Source organism: Vanessa tameamea, chromosome 17, assembly GCF_037043105.1.
Source record: "Vanessa tameamea isolate UH-Manoa-2023 chromosome 17, ilVanTame1 primary haplotype, whole genome shotgun sequence".
Classification (NCBI taxonomy): domain Eukaryota; kingdom Metazoa; phylum Arthropoda; class Insecta; order Lepidoptera; family Nymphalidae; genus Vanessa; species Vanessa tameamea.
This window is the reverse complement of record NC_087325.1, coordinates 9,255,545-9,277,268: the sequence shown is the minus strand read 5'-3', so window position 1 is coordinate 9,277,268 and position 21,724 is coordinate 9,255,545. Positions and strand designations below refer to the sequence as shown.

General features: G+C 32.7%; 1 protein-coding gene across 2 annotated transcripts; it reads left to right on the top strand.

Moving 5' to 3' along the window:
• The first annotated feature begins 391 nt into the window (after positions 1-391).
• LOC113400222 (actin-binding protein WASF3) lies at positions 392-20,283 on the top strand. 2 transcript variants are annotated; one of them, XM_026639713.2, is made up of 10 exons: positions 392-411; positions 16,420-16,579; positions 16,935-17,086; positions 17,385-17,653; positions 18,029-18,206; positions 18,601-18,732; positions 18,908-19,058; positions 19,237-19,361; positions 19,688-19,894; positions 20,035-20,283. In XM_026639713.2, the coding sequence occupies exons 2-10, from the start codon at positions 16,458-16,460 to the stop codon at positions 20,226-20,228; spliced, it is 1,530 nt and encodes a 509-aa protein (XP_026495498.2). In that variant the 5' UTR covers positions 392-411; positions 16,420-16,457; the 3' UTR covers positions 20,229-20,283. The 2 variants fall into 2 exon arrangements, with proteins under 2 accessions (XP_026495498.2, XP_026495497.2); XM_026639712.2 differs by lacking the exon at positions 392-411 and adding an exon at positions 425-640.
• Positions 20,284-21,724: the final 1,441 nt, after the last annotated feature.

The following is a 21,724-nucleotide window of genomic DNA, read 5'->3' as shown; positions in this document are numbered from 1 at the left end:
AGAATCCTTATGTAATCGGTATAAAAATGTTTTATTATAATTTACACATTAATTATATTTAATTATGATATTAATAATATGTTTTGACAGAAATATGGAATAAATATCCTATTGTGAATTAAATAAGTAGGTTTAAATATCTATCTATATAGTTATGAGCTCTAAGAGGATTATTTTCGAGACTGGCATTATCTGTATAAGTACATTGGATCAAATATTTTATAATTTATTTATATATTATATTCGATATGTACTTTCTAACAAGTCAAGTTTTATTTTTGATATTTTCTAAATTTCTAATATATTTGAAAGTAGCATGAATCTGATTATTTTTATAGAAATATATAGAAACAAATCATAATAAGGTAGTGTGGTAGTAACAAGAGAGGGGAATATAGACAGTGTTGTCAGGTAATACCAAGCATTTTTTTCAGTGTGAAACATCAACGCTGCCATTTTCGTTTTGTGGCACGGTTATAGCGGCAGACTTATTGAAATATATTGAAAATATCATTTATTTATTTGTAGAATCAGTGCAGGAAGTTATAAATATTGTGTGCTTATGCAAGTGAAAATTATTTAGGACGTTTTTAGAGTGAATATTAAATCAAGTAATTGTTGACTTCCTTGGGTGGATCGGGTGAGTACATCTTGCATCAATATTTCCTTTATTTTCCGTAAAAATGATCTTATTTAAAATCTAATTAATTCCTCGAAATTGAAATTTCTCCTATCACATTTTCTGTAATTCATATATTGAGTAAATCAGTGAAGATATAAGTTTGAGCAATGTTCTAAAGAAATGGGCGTTGTGATTCGAAGGGTTCATAATATCGTCACACACATCGTAATAGTTTTAATGATGTTATTTTGTGATAAAATTATATATTGTCATTATTTTTAAATTTAATATAAATATATTTTTATAATTGTTCTAATTATTTTTTTATTTGCATGCAGGGATTAACTATTATTAAGAAATTTAAAACATTAGGCTTGTAATGCAACTATATTTTGAATAGAAATCTTAATCGTTAAATTATATGAGCATTAACTATATATAAATCCGATCAAAGTTCTTAACAAAATCTCTAGTGTTAAGATCCTATATTTTTTCATTAACTCATTAATGTTTAGATCTCTTTCCTATTTATCTAATTGGATTTTAAGGTGCTTTATGTGACGTAAATAAATTATCTAAATGCACTTCTGTCAAAATATTATATATAATTTCCATATACAAAGCTTAAATTTGTTAGCTACAACTCTTAAAATTAATCATTTTGTTTACAAATTATTAATTATATAGATAAGATAAATAAATTTTACTATTTTTATCATAGTCTAACAAGAAAAAACGATTTGTAAAAGCTAGAGAACATCTCTTAGTACTTAATAAAAATTCACATAATGATAACAAATTTAACATTATTTAATAGTGAAATAAACATTTTATACTACTTCTGACATTTCATGAAAACTTATTCAAAGGATTACAATGAATTCATTAACTTTGTATGATGTCATGGAATTATAAAATTGTTTTATTATGTATTAGTTAATAAATAAATTTCCGTTCTAAGGTTTTTAGAAGAGATAGATCTTGTAATTAAGTATCTATTTCTTATTATCTATATTTTTATATTAGATTTTAGTCTTATTAGTAGTATTTTCAAGTACAAGGGACATTATGCAGATATCACAATATGTGGAGAGACTATATTATAAATGGTTAATAGTGGTGCCCATGCCATATTTGTGGGCAGAGTTAGGAACTTACTATTAGTTGACTAGCCATTGTTGCCGACTAGTAGTTGTTTGCTCATTAACAAGCTAAAAAAAAAATAATAATATTCCAATTAAAATAAATCCATATATATTCAAATAAGTTTTCTTACATGAAGATGAAAGTGAAAGAGCAATAAAGTTTAACTGTATCTCAATAAAATACATAAACATAACTTTCGCATATCAAAAGCTATTAGAAAATATACCTTTCTTTATAATTTTTGTACTTAAAAATGTTTATATAATTATTGTATACTAGCTATGCCTGTGATTTCCTGCGCATTTGAACTTAAGTTATTTGGACATTGCAGCGTGACTTTATTTTTATTTTATATATAATTCTAAAATAAAAGTAACCTAAGTTACTCCTTATTACATCAGAGAGCTGGAACAAACAGATAGACAGACGAAAATTGTAAAAAATGCTATTTTGGTATATGTGCCGTGTATACATACATATGAATTTAGTAAAAAGCAGTTATTTCAAAATTACAAACAGATGCTCCAATTTTATTATATGTATGTATAGACAATAATGTTACATTAACATCAATTCCTGACATTGCTTTATTTAAAGATGCATGCTCACTTGGAATGTATAATACACTTGCCAATAACTCCTTCGCACTCCTTAAGGTGTAGTTTGAAATAAACACTAAAATAATGCCTCAAAAATGTCTACTTACCTTTTTATCTTTATTTAAAATAAATAATTAACTTCACATTACTATAGGGTGTGTTTTTATCATGAATCATCTCATTCCAATAAATTACCCCAGGGGGTGTAAAGCGATTTGATTTTAACAGCATTCATTTTAAAGGCTATTTTCATTATAAAGTTGGTTACATTACCGGTTCTTTTCCCCTATTTCAATGAGTGTCTTTTGTTTTTATTGTAGTTCATTTCTTTTTTTTGTTTGTGTAATTGTGTGTTCAATGTTGAGTGAACTGATTATGAAAGTAAAATTAAGTATGAAATTGTTTATGTATTAAATTTTAAATAATATTTTAGATGTAACAATATAAATAATATATATATTTTTTTAAATGTACAAATATGCCTATATATATATTTTACTCATCATATATTATAGTGATGTTATTTTGATCATTATTTTATTTTGTTTATATTTTTCTGAAAATATTTTATTTGCGATTTTCTTTTAAATTATTTACATTTATTATTAAAAGGGAAAAAACGACATACATATCTCCCTTTAATATGTATATATATATCTTTATTTTTATATAATTGCATTATGAATTCCAATAATTTATTTGTTATCGCGATCTTTTCGTTTTTCGAAATAGATATATTATTTTTGTACAACAAATATCGATGTATAGTATACAGAACCCAAATATTCGCTGTTATATGGAGTAACTAGAGATATCGTGCATGCGAGAGAAAACATGTCGAATGAAATTATTTCGCCAATTAAAAAATACGAGACATTACGGTTACAAAATGCGCCCGTTTGAATCGGTTTGCGTGTCATATGACTATTTGTACATTAAAATTTCTATCAATCATGAAGGAGGATAATTTAATAAGGCTGATGGCGACCTTGTTTCGCTGTATATAAAAGTGGTTCCACAATAAGATAATGTAGTTTAATTAAAAGAACAAATACATATTCTCGTTGCCTTTTCTCGTCTAATATCTCACAATTATGTAAGCCAGACACGAGTAATCTAACCTGTATCCTATGTATTATCTAACCTTCTGCTTAACAGGAAAGGTATACTCTAGTGAAAGACATAAGGGCTGCTTTTGCACTTTTGCTTTTATGCAGTTCATTAAAAAAGATAAATCATATGAGTTCCAAATTTGAATTCAAATCTTATCTGACTTAACAAAATACTACGAACGATTTGATTAGGTGTCCGATAGACCTGTGTAACGGATGCATTTCCAAATATGTGATACGGACTAGTTCATCACTTCCATAAAACAATTAAAACTTGTTATTGTAAATAAAAGATTTTATTACGGTGGTGAAGAGAATATATTCGCTTGCAAAACTTTTTTAGTCAGTCTTTAATGAGAGAGAAGAACATATACATATTTCCGAGCTTGCGAATGGCTGGTATAAAAATGCAGGTAGAGTTCGCAATATTTGACGCAGTGTCGAAACATTTTAATTTAAATCAATTCTTACAAGGATGCAGACGTTTAACGTAATGGACTGAATAAAATGTTATAATCGTTAGTAACTTTAACATTTACGTTTGCGTTTGCTTAATAAGTAAATAATTATTTGTATGTATCGAGCTAACGCGGTCATCTCTCGTCTGAATTGGATATAAATTGTCTTCACATGTATATTGCAGTAGCTCCACTGAGAGACATGGCGATTCGATTATCGAATGAAAGCAACGAAAGTTGTAATCTCTAATGCCGTTCTCAATGGTTAGTCTACATAACGTTGAAAAAGATAGCGCAAAACGTATAAATTGACCCACATTGTGGTTAGGTTTTATTCATATTTGAACTGACCGGTATATGCTGTTCCTTTTTTAAAACATATAGTATTCTTTTTTTTTTTAATATAATACACTTTTTTTATTAATTGAACATTGAACCAGAGCCAACAACGGATGTGTCAAATTTATTCAACCCACACGTAGGTACCATCGCTGTTATTGGCTGCAAGCGTGAGTATTACAGATGTATAATATAACCAAAATTAAATAATTTTACACACTATCAATTGGTTATATCAACTTTATGTCTGTATTAATAAAGTTTTCATATTGAAGTACAGGTTTTAAGTTATATTGCAACTATGATATGTAGCCATATTTAATAAGATGAATGGTTATCAATAATAAAATTAGAACCAATTCGTTAATCACTAGACACTACCTTCTATGCTCAGATCTTATTAACAACGCTACGGATTTCAATAATTAAATAGCACTCTATTGAATCACTATTCAAGAAGAAGTTTTAAAAGTTTTAACACAGGCATATTATAGTAGATGAAAGCCGAGAATTTCAAGTTTCCTTCGTTTCCTTTTTATGTTCGTTTCTTCAATCTAAAAATTGTATATAAACCCTTATTGTATCCGTGTGAAGCCGAGGGAAGGACAGCTAGTGCTTAATTAAACGCGAGACTCTTCTAGAATACTAGTTGTCACCCGCGACTACGCTCGCGTTTTAGGGGTTTGTCCTCAGGTATTAAGCATAAAAAGTAAAGTAGTTAAGATAAAATTTGGTTCAGTGGTATGGCAGTGAAAGAGCAACAGACAGGCATACAGTTACTTTCGCATTTATTGTATTAGTATAGATTATTATACATGAAACATCTTATTTATATACATTGACATTAATGTATATTGTGGTTAAGGCAATTGTAGGTCACAATAATGATTAGGTAGGTTACTTCGATCAGTGCTCGCGGCTCAACATTGTAGAACGGTTTTTTGGCTAATATGTCGTACCTTTCTATGACGTGTAAGGTCTATTTAAAGAGTCTCATTACGGTATCTCAGTTACATACTAACTATAAGCAAGCTGCGTTCATTATGGCTTACAAATTTAACCGCCTGACATTTTATAATTATGTCATCACCAAGTTCATAGAAACATGACGTAAGTTTCACGTTTCTCTAAACAAAATGCAATCGGCGTTGTTAATTTGATTGATTTTTTTTTAAATGTATTTTTCGTATCGATAAATATTTATGAAGTGAAAGTGTTAACCAGTATTACTCGTGGAATTACAAGTGTTAGATCGTTAATACGCGTTATTATGAATTTTAAATGTTACAATAAACGTTTCATTTTATTCATAATCATTACGTAAGAACAGATTATCGTAACTAATACTGTAAATGCGGAAAATGGTCTGTTTGTTACGCTTTGACTTTTCAACTACTGATCCGATCATTATGAAAGTTTGCATACGTCACCCCCCTCTTCACGGTGACGGAAGCCCGGGTGGATACTAGTTCAACATAAAGCTATGATTTTATTAGCTAAAAAACTTACAGCTACTAAATACACGTTTACTAGAGCGTGATATAAATCTAATTGGCGTTTGTTATTTGGCATTTAATAAAATGCTAAAGTTCTCTAACCTTGACCGAAAGCCTTTAATGTGATCACGCATTACACTTGTAGATAAATATTTGTTGTCTTAAAAGCTAATATAATCGAAAACAAATGTCTAAGCGATTTGGTCTGTCTATATTCTTCGTTATCAAAATCAAAATTTCCTAGAATACTAAGTATGTTTATTCTTATAAAGATACGATTTAACTAATGCCCAATTAAGGATCATACAACATAGTTAGGTAAATACTTTAACTATACATTTTTATTAGTGAGTTTATGCTAAGAGCGTGACCATAGTTACAAATATGTACCTATACGGAATTAGGTAGTGCTAAGAACATTTTAGTGTTTCTTTAATTCCATATACAATTAAATACTATAATTGTGTTCCCTCAAACTGTATTGTATGGTTATTGTTTCATAAATTGTTCGTTTTGTGTGTGTGTGTGTGTGTGTGTGTGCGCGCAGTGTGTGCGCGTGTGTGCGCGTGAATTAGCTTCATAGTATGACGTTTCACAAAAGAATAAAATATTTTCATAAAATATCGATCGAACTGTTATTTTATCACTCTCCTAGTTATTTTAGTAGCGCAATTAAATCGAAGAATATGCAAATGCATGTTCTATCTTTCTATATCAGGAAGTTAAACAAGGGTTGTTTTTGTAATGCCTAACTGAAAAAAAATTGTTACCAGAACATGTTTTTCTGAGAAGGTTTTTGTATATACTATTATTGTATTAGGTTGCTGTATTTCGCAATTTCACTTGCTGTTAATTTTGACTATAATATTTAAAAAAATTAAATTGTATGTGTGCAGAAGGATTAAGATGATTAAAAAATATGTAATAGTTTTAATGAAATTTGATGTAATGCTATTTTGTCTGTTATAAGGTCTGTTTTACTATACAACGGTTGTTTGAGTACGAATAGATATAACGACATACTATTATTGAAAGTAACTTTTTGTAAAACCTTGACATATCATATTAAACCGTACTGGCTTTTGGTAACTCACGATCGACGTCGGCTTGTGTATTTGTGTATTTATTATATATGTCAGCGATTTAGTTTGCGTGGCTAAAAATGGTGATCCAGTTAGTTGACTAATCACCGGGAATCCACTAAGTATACACTTATTGTAACGGTAATTTTTATTGTTATGGCTAAATTAGTAATATTTTATAGGTAGTTTTGACACAATTGTAGATGTTAAGACTAAAAAATAGATTGTATTTATTGTGTTATATCTGAACGTCTGTTAAAGAGATAGAAACATGGCAGTCTCATTTAACCTTGAAATTTTTCCCTTATTGCACCCAATGACTTCAATAATATATTAAAAAAAGTGTTAAATATTATCATTTCAGTTGAAGAACTGTTTAAAAAAGATAATGCTTCTCCCTCTATTTTTCCTATATACCTATAGTAAAAACATTTCAGTATTCAGCAACATTTCGAAGTATTATGGTGTCTGCCAAAGGCGTAATCCATGCAAATTATATGTCTAGTAATTATTACCGTAGGGTGAATGAGGGTGTCTCTGCATTACACCGTATTTCTTTCAATCTAATTGTCATTGCGATGGATATAACAATGTTTCTATACGATACATTCAGTACTTATATTATGTAAACAAATGTCATTGACCCTAATTGTGAGAACATTACTTTAACACTATTACGGCACCCACGCGTTATACGGATGATATCATAGTAATGCTTTATTATTAATTAGAAATAACCGAACCGTAAATGTCGAAATGTTAATTTTATTCAGGAACCTTAAATTTCTAGAAGTGCAAATTTTAAATACCGTCTGGAGTTTTAACAAATGTTTAAGTTTCTATAAATGTTTGATTTTTGGAATCGATAAGGATGCTGACCATTCCATATTAATACTAAAACAAAGTTTTTATATCATATTTCTGCGGATAGGCTAATGGGCCACCTAATGCTAAGTGGTCATCATATATAGACATGGACGCTGTAACAAATACTAACAAAATATTCTTACATCATCTCAGCGCGTCACGAACCTTGGGAGCTAATATGTCCCTTGCGCCTGCAGTTACACTGGCTCGCTCACCCTTCAAACCGGAACACAATACTTAGTATAAGGATTACTGTTGGGCGGTAGAATATCTGATTAGTTGGTGGTACCCATCCAGACAGGCTTGCAAAAAGCGCTACTACCAAGTAAAAAAAATTTTCTTGATAATGGAATTATAAATTCGCCCAATCAAGCATTAAAGATGAACTTTCTGAATATCCTCATATAAAGATTTCGTTTAGAATAAATTAAAACAAACTATGGTTGCCAAAGATAATCTTAAATAAATCGATTGTCAATAACCATTGCGCATATGTCCATTCATATTCAAAGGTTGGTGTTTTGTGGCCATTGTTATTTGAAATCTGCTGAAGATGAGAATATTTTCAAAGTAATACAAATAGGTACGACCAAAATACGGTATCAGGAAAACTGAATCTTTTATACAAAAAATAGCATTTATATTGTATGTTATTTAATAGTTTATGAACGTTTAGTTATAAAACAGGATAATCTTATCGAGTACAGGATGAGAACGGTTTGTGTTGCACAAAAATAATTGTTGTGAAACATAGTTGTATATATTTTTTCTCGTACGTTTTTTCTGTGTACTATTAAAAACCTGTCAATATACGAAGAGGAATAATGTTTCCAGTGTAACTACAGGCACAAGGGACATAACTTCTTATTTTCCACGGTTGGCGGCGCGTTGGCGATGTAAGGAATGGTTAATATTTCTAACAATGCTAAAAGGTGGCCCATTTCCCTGTATGTCTACCTATTTTATTAAATGAAAAATATGAGATTTTCTGTATTCTCTTAATTTGTGTTGAGGAATAAATACGTACTGTTATTTTCATTTTTTGAGTTAGCTGTCGTTTATTATCATTGTGAAAATACAAGTGGAATGAATTAAAATATATATTATACGTTACGTGAATGTTATACCAGTTTCACTTCTTATCCGAAGAAACGTCTCCTCCGATATGTTCTTTTTAATCAACTCGTTTCATTTTTTGCTCTAAATGAAAATATTTTAAGTGAACTGACGTGTTTCAAAAGAAATTCTGAAAAAATCTGCAACATGAACGAGGCGATTAAGTTAAAAAAACCCCCTTTCTTTACAGTAATGAAGCTTTATATCTAAATCCTGCTGTGTCAGATTAGCGGCATATTAAAGATGCGAGAGTTTTTTTTTGTTGGTAGTAAGGCTTTTTTGCTAAGTCCAGCAGGCATCTGTACTGCTTTTTTGTCATGGAGGGTTAGTGGACCACTTTTCACATGCGTGAGAGACAAAACATCCTAGATGTCATATTTAGTAGCGTATTACCAATAATACGAGTTACACCAATGTAACGACTGTTCGTAGTTAGTACTTCTTACAGTGTCAATGCCTAAGGGTGTGGTTACCTAACATCCGTTTATTTATTTTTTTTGCTCGTTTTCCTAACTTTTATTTGGTATTTATTAAAAAAGGTCCGATTACTTCAAGCAATTGATTCGTTATTGGGACCTGTTAAGGAAAATAATACGGAGCTTAAGTACACCACACTGCTTATTGTGGATTGTTAGACAATTTCTTCCGGAATAAGTGGATTTCCTTGCGATGTTTTCATCGTAAAGTCGACTAGAGCATGCCGTAAAACTGTGTTATTTGCAGGGATTTAAACTATCGATCTGCGGTTAACTTTAGTCGGTACCACACAAAATGAAGATAATAGATATATACAGAAGAACATATCTATACAATATTAAATGACGACTTCTTATGATATGATAGTCTTCTGACTTCCGTAACATAAGGATTTTTTTTCGTTCTATTTGTAGTATTTCTAAAAGTTCTAGTTCGAATTAATGCTATAATATTATATTAAGCTGTATCTAAATGCCATATATTAGTATATGGCCTATATGTAACAATGAACTAAAATGTTGAAAGTTTCATATAAAGCTGGTAAGTAGATTTTGCATGAAGTCGAAAAAAAAAACAAAGAAAACTTAGGTACGTCTTTTTCATATTAGTATGAAGTTACCTGTAATTAATTTGTACGTTAATGTTATTAAATTAACGTCACAAGAAATTATTTTTTTAATTATTATATAAATTTCTTATTTAGTAACCAAGCAAAACAGCGCTGTGGAAAGCACATAGCTTGTCATGTTAAATGTATACATTAATTTATAACTTAACTATTCAATGTCTTTTCTAGTCTTTGTCTTTACCTAGCTGACATATATTTTCCAAAAGTCTTCATAAAACGTGCAATGAATTGCCTTCACACTAATGTAATTCTCTACCTAGACCCATTGCTTTTGACATTGACAATCGTAACGCTAATTCCCGTTTTCGTTTGGAAATTAATTTTGTCACCATAATATTCGATAAGTTAAAAAATATTAATTAAAAAACAATGTTTAAGTTTGATTTTTGTACCTCCGTTACTTATCGATACAAATATTGATTGATTTGATGATAAAACTTAGTAAAACATTACTTACAAATCGAAGACCTTATTAGTAAACACAAATCGAAAGCTCTATGATTATATTAATCTGTATAAGGAGGTAGTTCAGCTTATTGAATATCAAATAGTTCAAGTACGATTAGTACTTCGGGTATCAAAATAAATGTACTTTACTTTAAAATATAAATAAAGGTATACCATTCATCCACATTAGAACAGCATGATGGAAACCATATCCATGAGGACAGGTGCTAACATTGGAAATAGTAGGTATATTTTTGAAGATATTGTTTAATAGTAGTATTGTGGTGTTTTTTGCTTTTTATAGAATCCTCATACATAAATAATGCTTTATTGTCCTGAAGCCAGTTAGAGCACTTTCACTTTCTTCAATAAACAATACGGCAGACACCTTCATGATCAAAGATGTGCTGCTCATACTGAAACGACTTACCTTATATAGTTGCGAAAAAGTTTACAGTGATCACTGGACTAATGAAAGCATTTAAGACGCCTACAATGTTGTCTAATATATGCAACTCTAGCGTGTATGATGTACCAACTTGTGAATAACTAGCGGTCCGAGACAGCATCAGGTCCTGCCGGCAAACATATATAAACATTTTAGAAATAACTGTAACATATAGAAATTACGTTCTATTTTTATATATAAAGTATTCATATTTCTTACCGTTAAACCATAGTTCGTAAGATAACTATTAGCTCGTTTTGTAGTTGACTTACGTTGCACAATAATTGTTCTCTTCGAAATACTCTTTTACTTTATATAATATATAGTATATTATGTATATTATGAAGGTTTATTCAAAATATTGGTGAAGGATTTTTTTAAATTGGATTAGTAGTTTCGGAATTAACCTTCTCCGTGTAAACTTAAAGTCTTAACCTCTTTATAAACAGGTTACGAGACTTCTTGTATATCATGCATGTGAAAATTTTGTATTCTAATGTCAGAATATCAGTCAAACAGTAATACTACGTGTAGCATATTCAGCTCGAAAAGTGAGTAAGCAGGTGTCATAATAGAACGAAGGCGTCATTGACGATGTAAGGAATAGATATCATATTAGTCATTATTAGGCAGACGAGTGCAGGCATTTGTCTATTTATATATGAAAATTAAAAAAAATACATATAATATAAGCTTTCCACTTATTATAGGATACCTTTTTGATTTTTTATATAATGGTATTACTTTGCAACGTCTATTTTCAAAGAATTAGTGTACCTATATTATATAATGTACTATTTTCTCCTCCAATTATACGTAAACCTTAGGTTATGAGTACGACTATAGCTCATGGGGTCAAGATCGAACCTGCGACTTCAACAAACAACTCCAAGTTAAGTTTTCTTATCAATTTGTTTAAATACGTTTAATGTTTTTTTTTTTTAATTAACTTATTATAAGGAAAAAACCGGTACGAGTATACATGGCGAAATCGCAACAATTTATTTAAATATTTTATGCTACATAATTTATGTTAATTTAATCACATTAAGCTAGCAAACAGCGGTCACTATGACCGCCGAGAACTGCTCCGAAAACTTATCATTAGTGAATAGCTGGGTTACCAAATGAAACCTTGAAAAGGCACAAAGTCGGTTTCAATTATAATTATTATATCATATAAATATGCTGGAGACAATATTTTCCTTATTCTCTTAATAATTTAATAATAATCATACTAAATTATATACCAAATATAGTGTTGTTTTTGTTTGTTTCTCTCGCTTATTTTCTCTGACTTCGCAATGTTTATCAACACCATCAGGCTTAAGACTAATTACAAACACAAATTAAGCACAAAGAAAACTCATTGATGCTTGGCCAATAAAGAGTGAGATTTAAAATTATACAGAAAAAAGATCGAGATATTAGTATTCGTGTGAAAACCAGCTGAAAAATATGTTTACTGGAATGCGTCGAAAGATAATTAATCATGAAAATGGATAAGCTTATTCGATTTCTTTTAATGGATATTCCTATTTGGATTCTGCGAAAAATTAAAAAAAAAAAGATCTTTATAATCTGTATAATTTCATCCGTTTAATCACTATTTAGTTCTTAGTCTTGTTTGGTTACCATTAACACAATATACTGATTGTTATAATTCAATTCTTAGTTTAATGGCTTTTAATTGTGCCGACAGGGCACAGATTATTTTGCCAATGTCACGTAGGATGGAGAAGACACGAAAGAGATTGATCGGTACGGTTGAGGTAACAAACTTAATTAAATTTAGAAGACTAGCATAGTAGTAACATTTTCCTTGTTAATCCTTAACCTAGAACAACACAAACATTAAGGGTTAATAATAAGGTAAATTAAAAATAATTGTTAGTCTCCAAACTATATATAATAAAATATAACACTCAATTGGACTATGCACAACTTAATTTTATTACATTTAATATATTTACATATAAAAGAACAAAATGGACTAAACACAAACATTCAACATTTATAGGCCGAGGGACTTTAGGGGGGAGAATGTCGTAAATGGGATGAAGAAGTTTAGGACAAAGGTACAGGATATGGGTTGCGAAACTTTCGTCTAGGCCACATTCACACAGCGAGTGGTCTCGAAATCTTATCTTTGCTAGGTGTGCATGAATCGCCGAGGCGTAACCCTGATTATTATTGCAGAGTCCCCCGTGAGAGTGGCACGAGAGTGGCAAAGACCCTACTCCTACATTGCCTTCTTGACGAACTAATCAAAGACATATAGAAATAGACAAATTTACTACTTTTTACTAATATGTAATATTCCTAACAAAATTCAATAAAAATTGTGTATAGTATACTCACATGGATTTTAATTTATTGATATAAAAGTCTCAAATTCAATGTTTTATTACGATTTTACTATTATTTAATAAACTTTCTTATTCTTAATAAATATTCAAACGATTAGATTTCGCTATTGCTTTCTGATTTATTCAATGTTTCTCTGCCTTTCGTTTATAATTCAAGTTTGTCACATCTTACTTCCGAATATTATATTATGTCATGAATTATGTATCAACGTGAACTTTAATAACCTTTACTAATATCATTAGTTATTTCCTTAAGAAACTACGTGTAGTAAAATAGAAGAAAAGTAATATCGAGCATATTTTGTATACATAAATTCCTGAAAAGAAAATTTCCTGCCTCCTTCCTCTTGAATACATAAACTAGGTTACTACTTCTAAAGTGGAACACGCTTCATTTTTTTTTTCGCTAACGATCCTTTTCGCGTCCGCCTTTCTTTGAGAACTGAAAGCAATACGTTTAGGCGTAAATGGACAATCATCTCGCTTGAAATACTGAAAATATTTCTTATTTTAATCAAAGATGACAATTATGCCTCTTTATACTAACTGCAATAGTTTCTGTTGGACATGTCAACTTAATATCTCGAATAATAATTTACTACAAAGATTTTTTTGTTTCATTGATGAATGGTTAGAATCTACATTTCATATCAGTGGCGAATATTCATTACTAGCCGAACCTTTGGATTTACCCGCGCGAAATTTATAAAACTATACCTAATGTGTATTAGTCACATATTTAGCACCTTGGAGTGGTTAATTAAAAAAAAATAGCCTGTTTTCTGCCCCGGGCCTCAAACTTTCGCATTTAAATTAAATAATATGGTTATTCTTTCTATAAGTTGTTTGGTAATTCCCGCTAATTTTACCTACGAGTATGCTGAGATGAGAGAAGATAGTATGCTGTTATATGCTTATAACAGAAAATAAAGGACACTGAAAAATATGTCGCCTCGGACGTCGAGGGGACTAAGGTCGACGCTCATTGAATACCTAATGTAACTTTGTGAGTGTTCCAGCGCATCTGCCGCCTGGTTATCAATAATATATAACATTGGACATCAGCTACACTATCTATTGATTGCGTTTCAAATTGAAGTAGTAAATATTGCAGGATTAATAAATTAGTGCTAGGCTACCTTTGCTTTTTGTGATGGCTTAGCGCTTACTCCACTACGCTGCTCCAAATCCACTATCCACCCATACTCAAAATTAGCTTGGTGAATCGTTTATATATAAATATTATTACATTTATATATAAAATCAATATCATGTATAGTCAATTAGTAAAATGATGTAACTAATGAGGCTCTTGTCGGTAGTTTCTCGGTGGCAACTACCTTCCAAACTTATCTTCAAATTTATTAATTTGCTTTAAACGACGATTCATCAAATCCTTGTAAAAATCGAAAGAATACATTAACACCGTTATATAATATAATCTGTCCAATATAATACGAACCGAATCAAGGATGCAGGAAGTACAAAGCAATTAACGGATTTGTGTTTACGAGTATCTTATGCTAATTCGCCTCCGCTATGCACGATAGTTCCGGCAAGACCGCTACTGTAATTAAACGATACCTGGATTGCACCTAACTCCTTAAGATCTATTATTTGGACAGCGCTTGATGTTCATTAACGTTCATATGTTTACGGTTTTATAGTAAAATTTTTCTTTGTTACTAACAGTATTTAAAACGGGATATTTACCATGTTAGGTTAGGTTAGGTTGTGTAGGTAAATAAAGAATAACCATGTTAATTTAAAATTTTCTTTGTGTTGATATTCGGTGTTTTTGTTTGTCGAACAATTTTTTATTTCTGGTTTAGTACACCGACCGGTTTTCCGAAAATATAGATGAATTCTCATTATCAGTCGAATAAACCATATTTTCCTTCAGTTTAAATTTATTAATATACTACAAAATACACGCCAAATGTCCTGTCAATGTATCTATTACTCAATATGTTATGGCGTTAAATATTAGAAAAATTTAAATGAAAAAAAAAATCTTATATATTAATAGCGTAAGCAGATTTTTGTCCCAGTGATTATGGGACGATACCGATAGTTGCACATCAAAAATCGGTTATACATAGTCTCATTTTGAAGAGCGCCAGCCGTAAACGTGCAGAATAATAAAGATGATTCTTGATTGCAATTTATTAAATTGTTATGAATTAATTTTAGTGTGCTGAAAAAAGTTACTGGCCATATAGAGAGCGGCGCTATGGCTGTATAAAAAAAAACAAATTAAATTCGTGCAAATAGGCGTAGTCACTTTATAATGAAATGAGATTAAAAAAAAACCTGTCATAGGCTTCGAAATTTGTAAAAATCTGTTGAATAAACGAGAAGTTTCGCGTGCGACCCACTAGAATATAGAAATATGTATATAACATGGATGTATTCTACAATCTAATTTTTCTATCGATGCATTCAAATTGTACAAGGTACCAATATTTGGTGGTAGGGCTTTCCGTTTGGCTCACCCCCGGTGGAACATAACATCTTAGTTCCCAAGGTTGGTGGCGTATTTTCGATGTCTTTACATGTTAATATTGTTTAAAATATCATGGTATAAGTGTGCCTATTTAAATAAAAGAGAAAATTAAATCATGACTGAAAATGTTTACTATATTTTTTATAGTAGACAGCTGGGGCTTGGATTAGCGGGACTCGCTTGCAACGTACGCTGTTTTTTCCGTTAAATGTGGCAATGATGATCTTAACGATAACGACACATTGTATAAGACTGTCCTTAGATATTCCAGGTATTTGCACTTAACTTATACTTTGCGTATGTCGATTATAACTGTTTGTAACATTATATTATGATTACTATTCTCGTAAGGTTCACTGCACGCAGCTAATGGTCGAATTAGATATTAGTATTGTGTATCTCAGCTGATAACGGAAGTTTATCGATAAAAATTGCATATCTAAAGCGAATGGGCGTTTGGATATGAGCGATAATTTACACGTAGTATTTTTTTTTATCTCGTCTTTACAAATTTACAATATCCGATATTTTTTGTATATTTTGTCAAAATCGTTTTAGAAAGATGTCTATTTATAAAACAAATTTTATATGATTATAAGGTCACCCTTGTTTATTAATGTTTAAATGCCACCATTATTTTGTATACGTGTTTAAAATAAGACTAAATTTAATTAATCAAAGTTTTGAAAATGTTTATTCTTCGCCAGTGATGCACACGAGGTAGCCGGCACCGAAGCGCGCAGCCATGCCGCTGCCGAAGCGCTGCGTGGAGCCGGTGCACGTGTCGCGCGGGACCGTGCCCGAGCGCCTCGACGTGCCGTCCGAGCTAGAGGCAGTCACGAACGGAACACTTGCCAACACTGTCAGGTAACTATGGCAACATCGATAAAATTTTAAGTCATATGTGGTATATGACGTATCACACATACACAATTACACACAATGAATTTTACGATTTTTTTTTTTTTTTGTATAAAGTTAATAATTTGAAATAAGTTTTAATAATTGAGGCATAATAGTAGCATCAGAATGTTATAAATATATATTCTATGCTTTTTTAAAACACTTTGAGCCTTAGTGATCTATAATAAACAAATTTTATTAAAATTAACTAATAAACGGGGCGGGTTTAGTATAGCTAATTAATTTATATATTCTGTTCTCTATTGCATTAACTGCTAAAAAATCTCTATGAAATTTAATATAATATTATGTATTACAGACAGCTTTCGTCTCTGTCCAAACATGCGGAGGATATGTTCGGCGAGTTGACGCGGGAGGCAACGAGCCTGGCGGAAAGGACAAATGTACTGCAAGCCAGAATTGATAGGCTTGCTATAAAGGTCACACAGTTGGACTCTGGCGTAGAAGAGGGTAAAAATATATTTAATAAAAATATTTGTGAAAAGCATATTAATTTGTTCGCTACTTAATAAAATGTTAAAGAACAGATCAAATAATTAATGCACCCAATGAGAAAATTATAGTACTAGTCTTTTTTTTTATTTGTAATCTAACAAGCAGCCAATACATCTGGTGATAAGTGCTTAGTTACATTTGATTTAGCAACACTGATCTTTTAATCGATTATAGAATTGAGTCTTGTATGTCATCAAAATTAAAGGTATTGCAAAATATATATAAAGTTATAATTATTTTGGTCTATTTCCAGTGTCCCTTCAAGACATCCAAATGCGGAAGGCGTTCCGTTCGTCTCGAACCTTCCAGCAACAGCTGTTCTCTCGAACCACGATGCCGTCTGCGATGCTCGCGACGTACGCTCGCTGCGACCGCCCGCCGCCTCTCGAGCGACTCAACGAGTTCCGAGATGACGGTCGAGACGCTAGGAAGTTCTATACAGATCCGGATTACTTCTTCGAGCTCTGGCGCAGGGAGATGCTGCAAGACACCGAGAGGATTCAGCACGATCGAGGGAAGAAGGTAAATACTTGTGTGATATTTGTTACATTATCCAATATCACGTGTATTAAATATTATTCATATTGCACTATAAACGTCATATATGAACTAATAGATTATATTAATATGTTCATTGTAAATAAAATTAGGGTCCTAGTATGATCCTCATTTAATTATATAATTAAATATTTTAGCAAAATTATTAAGTTTCTGGAAGTCATTTAAATTTAAATTCAGACGGTATAAAAAATGACGCCCAGCCCAGACCTTATTTCATATTTTAACTAACCTCTTTCAAAATCAAATTGAAATGGTCGTTTATTATATGTTGTTTATACTAATTATGTAAGGCGTGAACACGAAATGAAACCTACACGTGTGTGTGGTGTATGGCAGGTCCGTCAACCACGCAGCGGTGGAGCGGACGGTCGCGGCACGAGGCGCGTTCGCGTCCCGCATTCGACGCGCGACCGGCAGAAGGCGGAGGTGGTGACGCGCGGGGAACACATCATGGCGCCCAACCAGCTGCGGCGGTACAACATCGAGCAGTACCGACCCGACCCGCTCTATCAGAGTATGTATAGTGGAAAATACACTAGTCACTACACTGTTAATTGTTTACATAGCCACGAACGCAAAGGGGCTAATCCAAAATAAAGGTATCGAGGCTACAATATATTGCTGCCAATGTACATATTCAAAGTTCAATATGTATTTTAAATAAATATAAAATAAAAAATACATATATTTTAGAAAGTACGACGATTCAAATGCCAGTAACATGAATACGAATTGATAAATTGCAAATCGCTTTCTTTAGAATGTTTTCTTGTATTTAATAAGAAGATTTGTTTTTACAATTTCATGTTCAAATATAATATGAGTTTCTTCTTTTATGTAAAAATAATTGGTGATAATTTAACAAGACATCCTCTGAATTTATTTTAATGACATAATGTATTTCTCAGCAACTACAATGACGGATGGTGGATATAGAGCGCCTCAGAGCCGACCTGCGTCGTCTCAGCCCGCGCGACCAAACTCCATCGAAATCGAGAACCAGCAAAACAGGACTCCTAGGCTCACTGGAAATGGACACGGTAACATTGGAAATGTTTTTGACTTACTTGTCTATAGCCGATGTTTACACTTTTGCTTATTATTTTTTTATTTTCATATTTAATTGATAATTTGTTTGTAGTTATTGCAAACAAATACCTACGAGATATAATCAATCAATCTATAATTTATATTATTGAAATCTAATTATTACAGTAATGGGAGAGGAAAGTCCATATGGACCTATCGAGCCAATATACGGAGGTAGTATCGCGGGAACTCCGCGCAGAGCTAGACCTTCCATTCCTCCGCCTGCGCCCCCGGCACCACTGCAGCCAGACACACCACCACACCATACACCTACAAGGTATCAATTTTGTACTTGAAACTTTGTGAATAAAAGCAGAAATGTATTTTTTAGACCATAATTTACAATAAATGTACACAGTATAAGCTTATGTCGAGTTAATTAAGATTAAGCAGGCTGAGATTCCAAAATATAACCATATACTCTTGTACAATATACTAATAATACTTATCCTTAGATCTGCGTTGCCACCGCCGCCGCCACCGCCTGAAGGGACTTCTTCTCCTCCCGTACTCAACGGCGCTTCGCCTCCGCATCGCACGGCGCTGGATGCACATCTCGATCAGATGCATGCCGTCATTGGTCAGTTTTATTTTAGTACATTCCCTATATTGATTATAATATATCTAGTTAGATATCTAACAACAGTAATAAAAGGATTCGATTTTTTTTTAAATAAGAAATAGTCACATGGTTGTTAATTATATTACACGATAATTACATAAACAGTAATTTCTTTATATTATAATATTTTCTTTCTCTTATATTTGTAGTATATTTATAAAATGCTCTGAATGTGTCAATTATCCAACTAGAATTCAAAAATGTTCGATTCAACCTACTTCATTACTTAGCATACTTCTATAACATAATGTGTGGCTACTAATTAAAAAAAAACTTTGTTCTAGGCATGATGTCATCCGAGGATCTGCCGCCTCGCGCACCTACGCCTCCACCTGCACCTCCAGCTCCTCCACCGCCAGAAGATGAGCACCGACCGCGGCCTCCCTCGCCGGCCTCACTGCTCCGGGGTGCCTCTGCCCTTAAGCCGCCGCGTCCTGCTGCCGACCCTGCGCCTGATCCACGTTCAGATTTACTCAAAGCTATACGTGAAGGTAAACATTTAGATTCCCATAATGATCAAATACTGTTATTTCTACTCAGTTCATTATTAGATTGTATTAAAATTTAAAACTCAATCTGGACTTGTTGTATTTGGAAAATATATAAAAATTATTCCATACTCGTATTACAGGTATCAAACTGCGTAAAGTGGAGAAGCGATGTGAGGAGAACACTGGCAAATACGATACGCTTCGCGGGGTGCCAGCGCTACACGATGTAGCGTCCATTCTCGCGCGGCGCGTTGCCGTGGAGCAGAGCGACACCAGCTCCGGCAACGACACCGACTCGGACGACTCCGACCAGTGGACCGACTCCCGCGCGTGACGTCGCGCCTCGCCGCGCAGACACTCGCGCGACCACACTCATGCCGATATCGACACCAAGCACAATCCTACCCTTCCGGCCGAACCGCAACCTGTCGTCGAAAAAAATGAAGAACAAACGCAACCCGGCCCAATCCACATCAATATTGAAATTAAACACCCACCAACGACTCAAAACGACATCACGCATTCTTCTGATAAAGATGAATGCTATGTCAGAAACTCTTCCTTTCTCAGCCGTGACATTGAAGCCCAAAAGGCAAAGGTTGAGGCTTTAGCTAAATCGGAGTCGCCGCCTAAAAGTAGTCCGCCCAGAAATGTCTCGGCGCCACCGAGGAAAAGTAGTCTCATTAAGGAGACGACCTCACCGCCTAAAGACGCCTCACCGCCGAAGAATTCAACCTCGCCACCAAAGAAAGTCTTATCGCCACCTCTAACGCAGACACTTTCAGCTCAGCCTAACACTAACGTATCGTCTATAATAAACAAAGTAAATACAATTCCTTCTTTTAAAAATGATTTGACTAAACAACCACAAAAAAATGAGGTTACTTCTCCACTCAGCAAAAAGGAAGTTACGTCTGTAACACTTAAAAAAATTGTCTCTCCACCATTAAATAGAGAAGTGAGTCAAGCCAAAAACGACATTGCTTCACCACCACCAATAAAACCAGTGTCGTCTCCTCCTATAAATGCTTTTAAATCAAGTAAAGTTGAAGCAAAACCTGAAGAAAATTCATTAGCAAAGATAAAAAAAGAAACTGTGCTAGCCAAGGAAGCACCTATTAAAATTGAAAAGCTTTCTTTAACATTGAGTAATGACATTTCGGACAAAAATATTAATAATGATACACTTAATACGAACAAAAATGATGATGCGGATAACAATAAAACCATAAAAAACAATGATAAAACTGGGGAATCTAATGGAGTAGGAGACAAAATAAGAAAGTTTGAGAAGGCAGCAGAAGATGCTAGCGTTAATGCTGGAAGATTATCCCGACCAGGATCAGTGCGTGGACGCTCGCGCACGGAGAGACTTGGATCTGATAATAAAGAAGATTTACCACCCCCAGCCACGCCATTTAAGGATCATGTGTTTTTTGATTTAGGAAGTACTGACAAAAATGGCACAGAATCCCACGTCACTAATAATACAGAAATTAATGAAAAAGCATTTGAAAGGCAGCAAAGTTTGACAAAAGGATTGGTGAATTCCGCAACCGCAAAATGGCAACGCAACGATAGTGCTTCCTTTGATGAAAAGATACAAAAGCCTGAGCCACAGAAAATAATCAAGCCAGAATTTAAACCGATGCCATCTCCCGTCGATGTCACCATACGATCGCCTAGTCTTGGTACAAAACTACCTGATCAATTCCCATCGCACGGTACAGCTTTTCGCAACGTGGCTTCCCCCGATACTGCCCGTTCAAACTTGCACAAATTCAACGAAGATGTAAATACTCAAAATAATTTTAAGACATGTAAAGTTAA